We start from the raw sequence: 15,483 nt of genomic DNA on the forward strand, positions 1-15,483 counted from the left end.
AGCACTATGCATGCAATCATTGTTGCTTGGCATCATGTCTGTGCCTTTCATGGATGACAGATTATGACATTAAATAAGTGTGCAGTCTGGTGTTAAATTAGCATCTTAACTGTAAGATACCCAAACTTTGTTGAATTGAGCAGTGTTGTGCTTCACGAATATTGTGTATATAATCATTGGTATGCAAAACCATGCATGTTCATTTATCTATAAATGGAGTTTGGTGTCAGTGTGGCCAGAACCACTGTGGAATAGTTTTTGTGTCTTGCTGCAGTTCATAAAATGTCACATTATTGACACAACAATCTGAAGATGTAAGTATAAGATTTCCTATTTCTAAAAAAAAAAGCACCAAAATATAGTAATAAATAAAATCTGCATTTTAAATATTAATAGTAATTTGTTCTGCTCAATTTTGGATACTTCCATGATGGTGAATACAAGTGAAAATGAAATCTGAATTTAGTTTCTTTTTAGTGATTGTGGTATGATTAGTATTCTGAGATTTTCATTTTTCTGCAGAGAATCCTTATTAAAGAAAGAGTTTGAAGAAGACAAAAACTCTTTACAGAAATCCATTGCAACTACCAGTGCCTTAATAACAGATAAAGACAAAGAACTAGAGAAACTCAAGAATGAGGTAACATATCTTTATGCAAATTGGTGCCAAAAGTTGGGAATATACAAATTGAAAAACAATTTCAACACTTAAGTTTCATTACAAATAAAAGTAACATTTGTTAACAGAATATTGTTATAGGTCACCATCAGTATACACAACCAGAAATCTTAGTAAAAGTCTTCATGGAAACAAGTTGCAACTCAATTGTCTAAATGTAGGTCAGTAATGTTGCTATCTTGGTGTGACAGAGTAGGTCTGCCACATGTGAAAAAGAGGGCTTGCACATTTGTTGTGATAGAGAAAGAGACTATACCTGTCAAAGCCCCTGTAGTTGATGGAAATACTTATACAATCCAATGTGGTAGTAATATATCTTTTCCTATTACCTATAATGTGTCCTATGCAGGCACTGAGATGTCCATGCCCCCTACGGCCTTGAACAGTGGTGACGAGTCAGCTTTGTGAATTGCTGTAATCCCCTGCCTCAGGTTGCTGCTGCATACAGTGTTCGTAAGCAACAGCAATATTTTCTAATTTTGATGTGTGATTTGGGCATGGTGGTGGTGCCACCTTGCACCTGCTGACTTTGACCTTCATGTAAATGTTTAAGGTTCTCTCAGGAAAGCCTGGGCAGACAACTGTAGTGTATCTTGTAGATGCAGCAAGGTTGCAGTGACGGAGGGAATGAACGATTGAGGCGGACTTTGGGGTGGCTATCAAACAGGCTGTTTAGTCCTGAACAATGTCTACTTTTTCATTGCGAGTATTCCACTACACTCCTGATTTATGCCTTGTAAATGGTGAGAAAAATGGTGACAGGAGTCAAAAAGTAAGTCACTGAGAGGAACAGTCCTCTCCCCACCAGGTCAGCAGGTTCTCTGTCCACCAACTCTGCAGTGATCATCAACCATCCATTTACATTAGTGCATTTATTTTATCTCCTCTCATTTTCACTAACTATCCCACAAATTCTATTACTCCCCTACACTCCTGGGTCAGTTTACAAAGACCAATTAACCTAAAAACCTATACATCTTTGGGATGTGGGGAAAAAACCAGAGCAACTGGAGAAGATCACACAGTGGAGAACGTGAAAAGTCTCTGCAGAAAGCACCCGGTGTTAGGATTGAGCCTGGGTCTCTGGCACCACAAGGCAGTGTCTGTAGCTGCAACATTGTGCCACCCCAAGGAAATAATCACTCCAGGGCAGTCAGTTGTCCATGATACTTAGAGACTTTCCTTGTGCATCCAAAAATGCCCAAGAAGCCGAGAAGACCACATATTTTCCATCTTTCATTTTGAGGACAGACATGGTCCATATTCAGCTTTTGTTGCAAAGCAGACAACTTTGATAAAACTGCCTTGGGAAATTCATCCTAATTTCAATTTGACATTAAAGTGCAGTTTTTGAGTTCATGTTGTTTGATTCCTCCATTGTTACACGAATGTCGGGGCTGATATCCTACCACAGGCTACCAAAGATCCAACGATATCATCAACAAACAATGTCAATTAAGTGAAAGTTCAAATTAATGCTACAGACTATCCAAATACCTAATAATTTTAACAGTTTGAACTTTTACTTCATTGTTACTAATACAAAGATACTGAATTGTAAGGTTAATTGGTATAATTTGACATGGCCAAGTAAACAAACTGAAATGGATAAGAGGCTCATAAGATTATAAGAAACTAATAGTAATGAATCAGTGAAGAATTCCTGAGATTAAAATTTTGTGACAGCATTACAATGGTTTCTAAATTTGTTGTAGTTTGATACAGGAAGTTCAATGTATAGTGTGGTGTGTGAGATGCAAACTTTTTTTTTAAGGCTTGAAACTAATTACAAATGTTCTTAGCATCCTGCTAAAATATTGACTGGTGCCGTGTAATACTGCTTTTACAGATTGCAGTGCTACGAAGTGAGAATGCCATGGCAAAAAATTTACAGTCAGTAGTTCAGTCACTGGAATCTGATAAATCAAAACTTGAACAAAAGGTACAGAGTTTGGAGAAGAAAATCAATGATAACCAAAGGCAGCTTGACAACATCACATCCTCTCCAGGTAATTAGACCAAATTTCCAAACTTGTTAATGTTATACACTCTAATACTCAGTGCTAGTTTGCAAGATTATTGTCAGATACACTACATCTTTCCAACTACTTAGTAAAATTACAATTGCATTTGCTCTGAATTTGGTCATTCTGAGATGTGTCTCCTGTAATATTCTTGCAAGCTTTTGTTAGCACTGCTAAATGAATCTTAAAAATCTGCAGTGACTGGTATGTGGTATTCTTCCCTGGTTTTCCTGCCATGACGTTAAAAATAACTGTATCATACATAATAGATGGTGACCAATCTATTCTTAGTTTGGTAATTATGCCTGAAATTACTACAGTTTTCTTTTAATAAGAGTGGAGAGTTGTTTGTGGAGATTTTATCTACCAGCGGGGAACCATTCATTTTGCTTAGTTTGCTAACCTTGAAGCCAAGGGATTAGGAAATTTGTTGGCATTTGTGCACATTCAAGAAATGTTATAGTGGAGGGTTCCATTGTAGAGTATGCCATGGTCAGGGAGCTGTTCCTTGAAAGAGCAGAATATACTTTCTTCTGTTGACTCCACCAAGTACAGGTTTCGAAATATTTGGAGATGTTTGAGTATAAAACAGGAGTTTGTCCCATATCTATGGTGTATTGTGTAGTTGTACTTGCTGTTTTACAGAACGGATGTGTGCCACTAACAGTTAAGAGGAGGTTTGCAAGCGCGTTAATAGGGCTGTAGAATCGGAGGTGCATTTGACATGCCATAATCTAGAAAGCTGTAAGCTGAAAGTTTAGTATTTTATTTGGAGATACAGCATAATAACAGACCCTCCAGCTCAACAAGCCCACACTGCCCAATTACACCCATTTGACCAATTAACCTACTACTTTGTACATTCTTGGAATGTGGGACAAAACCGAAGCACTCAGAGGAAACTCGTGGTCACGGAGAGAGCATACAAACTTCTTACAGACAGCGGCAGAATTGAACCCAGGCCACTGGCACTGTAATAGTGTTACTATACTGCTGTGCTGCCCCTTGAATTGGGTCATGGGATTTAACTGGATGCCAGTTATTGCCTAGAATTTATCTGAGTCTCTCTAAGAGTAAAGCTGTTCCATAATGGTCATAAATTATTCAGTAAAGCTGATAGTTATTTGGAGACGTTAATTCCATTTTGCAGAAAGTAAAGGAAAAAAGCTGCATTGACTTGCACTTTGAAGTGCAAAGTAAAATTTATTATCAGAGTACATCTTTTCGCCATGTACAACTCTGAGATTCTTTTTCCTGTGGGCATACTTAGCTGAGCTAAGAACAACTGTGCAAATGCAAATATAAATAAATAGCAATAAATAACGAGTATAAAATAGCATGAAATGAAAGAGCATGAAATAACAAGACCAAATGCCCTTGAAGTGAGACCATCGGTTGTTGGAACACCAGAAGTAGAATGAGTGTAGTTACCCCCTTTTGTTAAGCGCCTGGCGGTTGAGGAGTAGTAACTGTTCTTGAACCTGGTGGCGCGAGTCCTGAGGCTTTTGTACTTTCTACCTGATGGCAGCAGCAAGAAAAAAGCATGGCCTGGGTAGTGAGGATCTTTGATGGATGCTGCTGCTTTCCTACGGCAGTGTTTCATGTGGATGTGCTCGGTGGTTGGGAGGACTTTACCAATAATATACTGGGCCGAATCCAATACCTTTTGTAGGATTTTCTGCTGAAAGGCATTGATGTTCCCATACCAGGCTGTAATGTAGTCATTCAGCACACTTTCCACCACACATCTATAGAAATGTTTTTATGACATGCTGAATCTCCACAGACTCCTGAGGAAATGGAGGCACTGTCGTGCTTTCTTCGCAGTTATATTTGTCTGATGAGTCCAGGACAGGTCCTTTGAGACAGTGACAACCAAGGATTTAAAGTTACGACCCTCTCCACCTCTGATCCTCTGATGATTACTGGCTCTTGGACCTCTGGTTTCCCTCTTCCTGAGGTCTACAATCAGTCCTCTGGTCTTATTGACATTGAATGAGAGGTAGTTGTTATTACACCACTCAGCCAAGTTTTCAATCTTCCTCCTGTATGCTGATTCATCACCTCCTTTGATACTGCCCACAAAAGTGGGGTCATCAGCAAATTTGTGAATGTTGTTGGAGCTTTACTTGGCCACACAGTCACAGGTGTAAAGTGAGTAGAGCATTGTGGAGGACAACACGAGTGAATCTGCAGATGCTGGAAATAAATACAAAACACAAAATGCTGGCAGAACTCAGCAGGCCAGACAGCATCTATGGGAGGAGGTAGTGACGACGTTTCGGACTGAAACCCTTCAGCAGGAGTGAAGTAACATGGGATGGTCGAGGGGGGATAAGAAATGGGGGGAGGGATGAAGTAGAGAGCTGGGAAGTGATAGGCTGGAGGGGAAGGTGGAGAATTATGGGAGATAAAAGAGAAAGAAAGGTAGGGCTGGGGGGAGATTGTAGTGAGTTCTCTTTCTCTCTCTTTTCCCCCCTCACTACAATCTCCCCCCAGCCCTACCTTTCTTTCTCTTTTATTTCCCATAATTCTCCACCTTCCCCCTAGCCCATTTCCCTCCAGCCTATCACTTCCCAGCTCTCTACTTTATCCCTCCCTGCTGAGTTCTGCCAGCATTTTGTGTTTTGTGTAGATTGTGGAGGAGATATTTTTGCCAATCTGAACTGACAGGTTACTTATAGTGAGTAGTGCCTGTTTTGACATTGTAATGTCCTTTAAGTGGTTCTTGGCTTTTAAGAAAGAGCCAAGAAGTACTGAGACGTGAGAGACTGCAGATTCTCGAAATCTGGGTCAGCACACACAGAAAGCTGGAGGAATTCAGCATGTCAGCTCGCAGCTAAAGAGGGAAATGAGCAGACCTTTTTGAGTGTGCTTTGTGCCTTGAAGTTCTTGTGAGGGGTAATTGACCTGCAGCATTAGATGTGTTTCACTGTCCACAGATGTTGCCTTATCTGCTGAGTATTCTCAGCCTTTTCTGCTTCTAAATCACTTTTCCAGTATCTGCAGTTTCTTACACTTTTTGGAAAAGCTTTGAACTGCAGGTACTGCTGAAGCAGTGATGTAATGGACTAAATTTGTTTTCATTTTGTTGACTTGAACACTCCTGCCATTCAAAACTTGTCCTGGGATCTTTGCATCTGTCTGAGAAAGTGTAGGGGCTTAAAGTAGAATCTCATCTGCATCAGTTAAGAGTTAGCATAGATTGTGTTTTATCAATCAAGTGGAATTTAAAGTGTGAGTTGTTGGCTTATGTGGAAAAATGGAGCTTCTGAGCACAGGCTGTAATGTTACTGAATAGATATTACGTGACTACAAAGCAGAGGCACTTTAACATATGTACTAACTAGCAAAGGCAACACTTGGTAAATAGCCTTTCTAGAAAGGTTACTTAGTCTGTCACGTGTACATTGAAATGCGTCATTTGCATCCGATCAAATCAGCAAGGGCTGTGCTGGACAGCTCGCAAGTATCGCCATGCTTCTGGCACCAGCACGGCATGCACACAACTTAATGACCCTAACTGGTACTTCATCGGATGTGCGAGGATCCCGGAGCACCCACAGGAAACCCATGCATTCACCAGGAGACCATACAGACTCCTCACAGACAGCAACGGAAATTGAACCCGATCTTACAGCTGACACTGTTCTAGCGTCATGCTAAACACTATGGTCTTGTGCTGTAGTAGTTCTGCAGTTTTTGCAGATGTAGTTAATGACTTGCAAATGATTTGAAATGATGCTGATAATGCCATTTGTTACAATTGTTCTTGATGCTTTAAAATAGGAAAACTGACTCAGTAGTTCATAAAAATATGAATATGCTGTTGTGTTCTCAAAAAAAGTAGATATTCTTTGTGGTTTTACTCAAAGAGTAACGTTTTTTAATCTTTCCCTTTATAGGTGAACAAGTTATTGAAGAACAAAGGGAAGAAAATGATTCTGCTGAGAGTCAAGTAAGTCAATCGTTTTACTAATTTCTCGACATTGATTTAATTAAAATAGATATTTACCCAAAAGGGCAGTGGATTGAAGATATAATAAAGTTAAACTAAATACATGTACATTAAACAACTTGTTTCAAGTAACACAAAATTGACAGTATGCATATGGTTAGATTTTTGGGTTGTTAATTATTAATTCTTTTTAAATAGCTTTGCTCTATCTGTTATTTCTTGATGACTTTTTTTCCTGACATCCTGTTTCAATGGTGAGATTCAAAACCTCAAAGAGAACTACAAATGAGATGTAGCAAAAGATTGCTGTCATTCTACACTAGTGGTAAAGAGTGACTCCGGCCCCTGCTTCTGCTGGTATAACTTTTTTTTAAACAGATCGTAATTAAGACAGAACTTTTTGGTAAAAGTTGGAATGATACTTGAAATCTATTGGTTCTGATTCAGGGAATAAGAGTAATTCAGCACAGAATTTGGCCATTTGGCCCAACTTGTCAAGGTGCCCACCTCTGCTAATCCCACTTCCCACATTTGGCATGTATCCCTTAAATTTTCTCTATCCATACAGTAATGCATGTATGCCATTATTGTCCTTGCCTCACTACTTTCCCTGGCAGCTCATTCTATGGGAAGAAGTTGTCCCTCGGGTCCCTTTTTAAATCCCTCCCCTCTCATTTAAACTATGTTCTCTAGTTTTTGAATCTCTTTCTCTTGGGGAGAAGAGGGGGAAAGACTGAGCATTCGCCCTATCTCTGCTCCTAATGAATTTATGCACCTCTTTAAAATCACCTTTCAGTCTCCTAGGCATCAAGGTTATCTAGCCTCTCCCTATAAATCAGCGCCTCCAGTCCTGGAAACCAATCTGAAATAATATGGGAATTGAACAAAGAAAATGCTAAGATACAAGTAATGAAACTGAAATATAATAGGAAGCCAAGTGCCGGCAGAAAGAGACAGGAGCAGAACCCAAGAGTAAACATGAGCACTTCTAATTGTGTCTCCAGACCAAACAGAATCTGAGTCAGGCTTATTATCACTGACCTATACGGCAAGATGGGTGTTGTTTTGTGGCAACTGCAAACTTCCCAAAGTTCTACAAACATTGACAGTGGGTCCAAATCAGCGACAGTGGTTCAGGCTTCAAATTACCTGTATGTGTTTTTGGAAGAAAGTAGTTTATATTTTCAGCAGTTATCCACACTCATGTTTAAAGTTTAAACAAGTTGCTAATGGGGATCACTAGTATCCCTTATGCAATTATGTGTTTGTTTGTTCACAGGATATGGATGTCACTGACAACCTATCTCTAAAATGCCCCTAAATCGAGAGGATAGTTCAGTATTGAGATCAGCTTTTTAAAAAACTGACATGTATACTGTATATGACTTCTATTAATTAGTCTTGTTTTCATGAATGAACTATTTCCATATTTTTTACTAGCCGAAACAATTAAACCAGTTTTCCACCTTACAACAATTTGTGGCAAAATGGTTCTAATCCTTGAGGAACTCTAACTTTCTCTGTATTAGAATTAATTATCATGAAGCCCAGAACCATCTGCAGATTTTGACTTGGTTTAGATGTAGTTTTCGACTTCCAGAAGAAATAAACTATTTTTTTCAGATTTTTCCAAATCTGAGAACTGCTTACAATGGTAATGACTGTCACTTTATTTTGGATATTGTGGAAAGTTTTATAACCACTTCAGAGCAGGCAACAGTTCCTTGATATCTCTAAAGGAAACTGGAGACTGTTTAAAACCTAGTTAATGTAGCAGGTGGCTTTCTCGGTAAAACATGATTTGCACGGAAGAGTTAATGCACACAAGTAATGAAACACAGAAACATTTTTCCAATAATCCAAACTTATGGTTAATAACAGAATTCAGTAACATAATTGTGTGGAAGTATAAGCATATAACTGGAATTTCAACAAGGTTTATGTCATTAATTTCATGAAGTCTTTTAAGATTCATACACTGAAAGACATTCCTGTAATTTTTACAATGCCTTATAATTGATAGACTTGATCAGGGGTGGCAAAACTTTTTGAGCGTGTGTGCCCTTGGCGATAATCTTCCAAACAGATACTCATGTGTCATGGTAATTTTGAGCAAAGATTATCATTAATAAATGAATTATTATCAATAATTATTGACTTTTTAAGAAAAAGGATGAGTTGTGTTGCATATGTATTCCTTATTTTACTATTAATAAAAGTATAACAGATTGAAATATTGAAGCATTTTTATAAATATGTTCAAAATTATTAATATTAAACAATTGAAAAATAACAATTTCTAAATAGTATTGTTACTGTACCTTGTATATAACATCAGAAATATGAACACAAAATTATAAACTTTGCATATTTAATTAAAAGAAAATAAACACTTTACTCTCAGCAAGACTTCTTTTGCTGCACTACTGGTAACACTAGTTATCAGTACTAGTTTCATCAGTAAGTCTACTTCTATAATTAGAATTGACCAAGTTCATCACTGAAAACAATAACTTACAGATATTGATGAAAATACTGCTAATACTGCCATTGTAAGATTTTTCAGACAGTTAAAAGTTTCAGGAATGGAATTCCAGAGTTTCAGAACCTCATTGTCTCGATTTTTTTTTTATACTTTGATCCAGTCACACATCAATCTATTTCAATATTTTCTAGTTCAGTTCTCAAGTCACCAAATTTTTACCACCTCCATATTGAGCAACACGCACAAAATGCTGGAGGAACTCAGCCAGGCAGCATCTATGGAAAAGAGTAAACCATCTACATTTCAGGCCTCCACGTTGAGCTGCTTTGTAAATCAATCAATTGCATTTCAAAATTATCCAAATCAATTCTCAGCATTTCTGTAGCTCTGCATTATTATAGGATGGAGTTGCTAACCCCATGTCCAATCCTCCTTTCACAGACAGGCTTGGGACCATCCTTGCTGGAGTTAGTAGTATTGGTGCTGTTCTAATGTGTTCTGTTTCATTTAAATACATAATCTGTTGCTCAGTTAAATGTTAGTTTGCCTTTTTTATACTTTAGCTATTTCCATGAAACTTGGGCTAATTGGGGTAGCTGTTTAATTGGGCCAAAATGTAATGGTCTTGATGTGTCCCAATTAACTGGAATCCGCTGTATTCTTTAATGTGACTGTTTTTCCATATTGAGCAATAATCTTTGAAATCTCAAAACTAGCAGCAACTAAGTTGGAACTACCTGAAATAAATGTCATCAAAATATTTGACTATTTTTTTGTTGTTGCTGATTTCTTGAGAAATGTGTTCTTTTTGTTCTTGCTCACTTTAATGGCCAGGAACAGTTTCATATTGCTGCTTTACGGAGGAAGTCTTGCACACCACTGCTTTGAAACACAAGATGCATAATGCATTAACTCCTTTTTTTTTTTCAAATCATGGCAAATCTTTCACTCTACCACTCTTGAAAATCTCTGCTGCTTCACCGATCATTTCAATGATTTTGTTTCTTTGCTGGTATATTTGATATTCTGCAGAAACTTAAACGGGTAAGCACAATTTAAAACTATCTCACCGATAAATGAAATAACATAGTTTTACAAATATAAATAATATACAATTTATTGCAAAAAAAATTCATGGTTCTAAACTACATACAGTATTTACCATTTATTATTGACTGTCCAGTGCTCACTCACAAGTGACAGAAGACATAATGTGAGCAGAGCAAAGTCGATACCCAGCTGCTTAACTGTTTACTATCCAAATACTAAACTGCACACCAGGCCTGAGAGGATTTCCAAACATACCACCCAGTGTCATGTGTTCTTGCAACTGTAAGCTGGCATAAGATGCTTTCTGTGAAAACATTCCACTGCTCTCATGATGTAAAAAGTCATTTGTTGTTTCATTTGGCAATAAAGATACTCACTATGTGTCTTTTTTATTGTGGGTGGGATCTAAGGAATTGAGTGGTGGCACTACTTGCCACTTGCCAACAATATTTTTGCATGTGCCCCTTGGGCACACATGCTGTAGGTTTGCCACCCTTGGATTTGATGTTAAATATTTCAGCATTGTACTAATTGTTTTCCATTTTCTTTCTTTCCATGATGCTGACAATACCACTGTCCAAACAGCAAATGGTTTGTTATTGCTTGCTATTTTCTTTATATCTGTGTGCTCTGGCTTTCTATCATTTTACAGCATTGCTAAGATCATCCTATTATTTGAATGCACAGACAGATTGCTCAGACAGAAGTCTGAATTTTTAAAAAAATTATATTGAATGATACTCATATTGGATGATCTAAGTACTTTTGAATAACCATCAAACTTGTTAGACTGCGACATGTTTATAAATTAAGTGCATCAATGTTGAGTGCTCTGTTCCTGTTTGTCACGCTTGCTTTTTGTTGACTGCTATCATATAATAATGACTTTTTAAAAAATACATACAAATGTCTATAATGCTTTTCACAGCCTCAAGTGGGCTCAGATGCTTCATACCCCACAAAGTACTTCAGCAGAGCAGTCACTGATATAATCAGTAATTTGCACACTGCAGGCCACCACAAATAATGTGATAACTAGATAATCAACTGTAGCAGTGCTACTTATTCAGGAATACCAGTTCAGAGACTGGAGTAATTTCTCCTGCTCTTGGACAAAATGGTACCACTGGATGTTTTAAATCCACTACGGAGAACCAACAAAGTGTTAAACTTTATGCTGAAGATTCTAGACTGAGATTTCAGGAAACCCTACAGTTCAAGAAGTGCTAAATAAATGCAACTTTTTATCTTAAATTGTGCTTTTGAAAATAGTTTGAAATGCATTTATCACGGCTGTAAAAATTCTTAAATACAATTAACATGCTAAAATGGGGAAAATATGCAGTCTTTAAAATCTTCTGTCTTTGAAGTGAAACATTAACACTTTCTCTTTCCAAAGGAGACATGTGACCCACTGAGTGTTTCTGGAATTTTATATTTTCATTTAAGATTTTCAACAACTGCATTTTCAGCCTTAATTGCTTGCAGCAGTGAAACAGTTTCATCAGAAACTCGTAAGCTTAAACACATAGGCCAACGGTCAGATTTAAGATGCAGAGATCTATTTCCAGGAACTAAGTATGAAGTTTTGAATACAGTTTTAAAATAAAAACTTGAGAGTAACAACAATCAGCTTAATTTCTACTCCTGCTATTCCTTCTCCTCACCACTGTCCAAAATGCTCTTTCAATTTGAACTCACTAGCAAGTCACTAATGGGTTAAATCTCACCCTTAATGTTTGGAACTATAGGCTCTCCTCCATTGCTGTCTCAGACCTGTGCTAATGTTAATGCTGAAACCTTCTCCCAGTACAATAAAACCCCAGAGGCTACCACTGACTAACAAACAGCCTATATGTTTTAAGCTTTTAAAAAGAGGAGAAATAAGAATTAGATCACCCATTTTCACTGAGAATCACCTGCTTTAAAATCATGAAAGTTAATCCCATGTGCACAGAATTTTAGAATAAGATGCACTGAGACTGTTTTGAATACCGTTTTGAATTTCTGCCTTGGGTGATAAAAGTACCTCAATTAATAAGTTTCCTATTACTCCTGTCATGATAAACCTGCTAATATATTGTAAGTATGCTTAAAAGCTCTTTCTGCAGCATTTTTCTCTACCATTGTTAATCTTTCTCATTCAGCCTCACCAATGTTAAGCCTATGTGTTAGTGTACAATTTTACATGGTCTCCAGCAAAATGAACACCATCAAAATTATCTCCACAAGCCACAAAAGATGTATTCCAGTAGACACCAACAATTAATTTTTAAGCATATTTGTGTTTAGATAAGGTAACTGTACATAGCATTAGTACAGATCCCTTCATTCAGATTATTTTCACAAATGTGGAAATTTTGTGCTTAAAAACATTTCCTAGGGGCATCTTGTCGGACTGTCCCATGAAAAACCCTGCCTGTTGGCCTTTATTAATCACAATAAAATGGATCTTCCTATCCATCATTCCACAAAATATAAATGTACTGCAGTGTTGTAAAGAAAACAACAGCTATGACTTAATTGTTATTTTACCTGCATCTAATCAAGTTTGCACATTGAAATAATTGCATGATTCAATTCAAAACTGAAAAAAATGTGCTACTAATATGTATGTTTAAAACTTGATCATGTTTCAGATATTTAAGGGAATCTAGCTATATGGGTTGGTAAAAGATCAGCAGTTGTCTTATTGAATGGTGGAGCAGGCACAAGGACCTGAATGGTCTGTTCCTGCTTCTGCTTAATTTCTATATGTTTGTAACAAACTCGTAAGTTCACCTGCAAACCTTTTTAATGGCTAATAACTACATATTTTGTAAATTATTAGTTTTGTTACTTTTTTAACAAAATGTTATACTGTACTGCAATGCAAACACTAATCATATTTGATGCATGTTTTAGTGTTCAAACTTTTTTGTAAGTCTATGAAGTCTGTCTGACCTTTATTGTCAGAAAAGGTATAAACTGCCAAACCCCAAATGATTAAGTTTAGTATTCTCGGATATTTCTATTCTTAACTGTGGAGGATTCTTGAGTGCTTTTCTCATTTAGTTTTGGGTCCCCTTTTCTAAATTAAACCTGCACATTCCTATTCTGGCAATAATAATTATTGGAAGTGCATATTCCTTTTTATTCATGCTTTAATTTATTTCATTTCCAGATTGATTTCCTGAACTCTGTGATTGTGGATTTGCAAAAAAAGAATGAACAACTGAAAGTGCAGCTAGAAAAACTAGCTGAGGCATCCCTTAATGGCAATGTTGCTGATGATGTAAACAACTTTGGCACGTAAGTTCAAATACTTATTAAATGTCTATAACTTTAGCGGGCACAATACATATTTCACTGGGGGCTTCCCTGATCTAAGCTTTTGAGAGGTAGAGTCACAGGTCAGGATAGCTAGATGTTCCATTACCTGACATATGCTTCAAGAATGGCACATATTTGTGAGAGGGATACTTTTCTTTGGAAAAGTCTATGAAGCAGGAAGGTATATCTAAGGGTATGGAAATAAAAGAAAAAGCAGATATGAGAGGCTTTATAATCAGTTATTTGTAAAGGTAGCTGCCTGAAAATGCAGTGTGTTGAAGATCCACCTCCACTTTGGTAGCTCAATTTATAATGACTAATTCAAATGATATAACTTAATTGTACAATTGTGCAGAGAGTTTATTAAAATAATAATTAGCATAACTTTAAGGTACCAGGGAAGGTGGGGAGAAAATAAGTACACACTTGTCAAGACAAAAAGATCAAGTGAGCCTTTCATACTTTCTCCATCAACTTGACATTTCCAACTTCAAGCAAGGGGCATGGAGACCTTATTTATGGATTTTCTGAAGAATTGAGGACTAGTTTGATTACTGTGCAATTATTTTCTTCCAGCTTGGATGGGACACAAACAAAGAAGAAGCCACCACCACGTCTATTTTGTGACATATGCGATTGCTTTGACCTCCATGAGACCGAGGATTGTCCCAAACAAGCACAGATGTCTGAATTTCCTCCACATTCTACTTACCATGGCAGTAGAAAAGACGAACGCCCTTATTGTGACATCTGTGAGGTATTTGGGCATTGGACGAACAACTGCAATGATGACGAAACCTTCTAATACACCACTCCACCCTAGATATGGTGTATATTTTGTTTGTGTAGAGTTCCAGTTTTTGTTTTTCATTTCTGCTTAAATATCATCTTTTGCCTTTCGTTATCCTCCACTGCACATCGTTCTAACACCATCTATCACTTTACCACTATAAACTAACCTTAGCTTCTACAGAACGACTAACTTGAATTATGATTCAGTGTACAAAACTGTAGCATTTGAAATTTTCTGCTCCTGACCGTCAGAGTTTGTATAAAGAGTGTGAACATTATATTGATTTCTTACTGAATGTAAAATATGTCTGGAAGATTAGGCTTATGAACTTGTATATACCTTTGATTTATTTTTGGCCAAAGTAATTTACTCAGAAATCAACATATGGATATGTTGAATATTTTTCTTTCATTTCTAAATTTGGGTATTGAAATGAATGTATAGTGTTATAAATTGTTGCAGGGAGAAGGTTATATGTAAAGACAGTATTAACCCAAACACTGTGTGTACTGTGTCAACTTTAATAAATTATTACCTTTGATGTTTTGATTGCTATATACAATGCAGTTTGTTTAATTCTATATTTTCTAACTATTATATTTTCCACCATCTGTAAGATTTTTATTGCTGGCTTCTGTATAGTTGGTATGGCTTTCTCCAAAACCTCGTGGCTCCAGATCTCATAACGGCATTCATCCAGAAATAAAACAAAGAGCTCAAAGACTGACAGCCCTTGGCCAAAGTCTGATATCAAGGAACTCTGGTAAAACTGAAGTCAGTGCCAGCTAGCAGTAACCAAACTTGACACCATCCAGGCAAAGCACCCTAAGTACGCAGACTGGCCACTCCTGCGTGTGCACGGCTGGTAGGGTTACTGTCTCTTGTGAAGTCTGCCCACTGACCCTGTGACTGTGTTGGTGTCCTCGTTTGCTCCGCGTGTTCTATATTATCACCATTTATTCCAGGTTCATATCCTGGAATTTTGTACTCAACAGCATTGTTCACCAAGAAATATAGCATTCAAAAATTGGTAAATTGGTATGTTATTATCACATTACCAAGGCACAGCGGGAAAACTTTGCATGCCATCTATAGAAATCACTTCACATCAGAACATCAAGGTGGTACGAGTTAAAACAATAATGGAGTGCAGAATATTCTTACAGAGGAAGTGCAATGCAG

General features: G+C 37.2%; 1 protein-coding gene across 5 annotated transcripts in view; it reads left to right on the forward strand.

Annotated features, from left to right (window-relative positions):
- Positions 1 to 14,850, forward strand: part of clip1a (CAP-GLY domain containing linker protein 1a) — a 160,354-nt gene extending 145,504 nt beyond the window's left edge. For all 5 annotated transcript variants that reach the window (XM_073065546.1, XM_073065547.1, XM_073065550.1 and 2 more), the window contains 5 exons: positions 523 to 640; positions 2,529 to 2,688; positions 6,609 to 6,661; positions 13,360 to 13,487; positions 14,085 to 14,850. In XM_073065546.1, the coding sequence (XP_072921647.1) occupies positions 523 to 640; positions 2,529 to 2,688; positions 6,609 to 6,661; positions 13,360 to 13,487; positions 14,085 to 14,313 (688 nt within the window). In that variant the 3' untranslated portion in view covers positions 14,314 to 14,850. The remainder of the gene's footprint in view (positions 1 to 522; positions 641 to 2,528; positions 2,689 to 6,608; positions 6,662 to 13,359; positions 13,488 to 14,084) is intronic.
- The last annotated feature ends 633 nt before the right edge of the window (positions 14,851 to 15,483 follow it).

The sequence above is a fragment of the Hemitrygon akajei genome, chromosome 14, assembly GCF_048418815.1.
Source record: "Hemitrygon akajei chromosome 14, sHemAka1.3, whole genome shotgun sequence".
NCBI lineage: Eukaryota > Metazoa > Chordata > Chondrichthyes > Myliobatiformes > Dasyatidae > Hemitrygon > Hemitrygon akajei.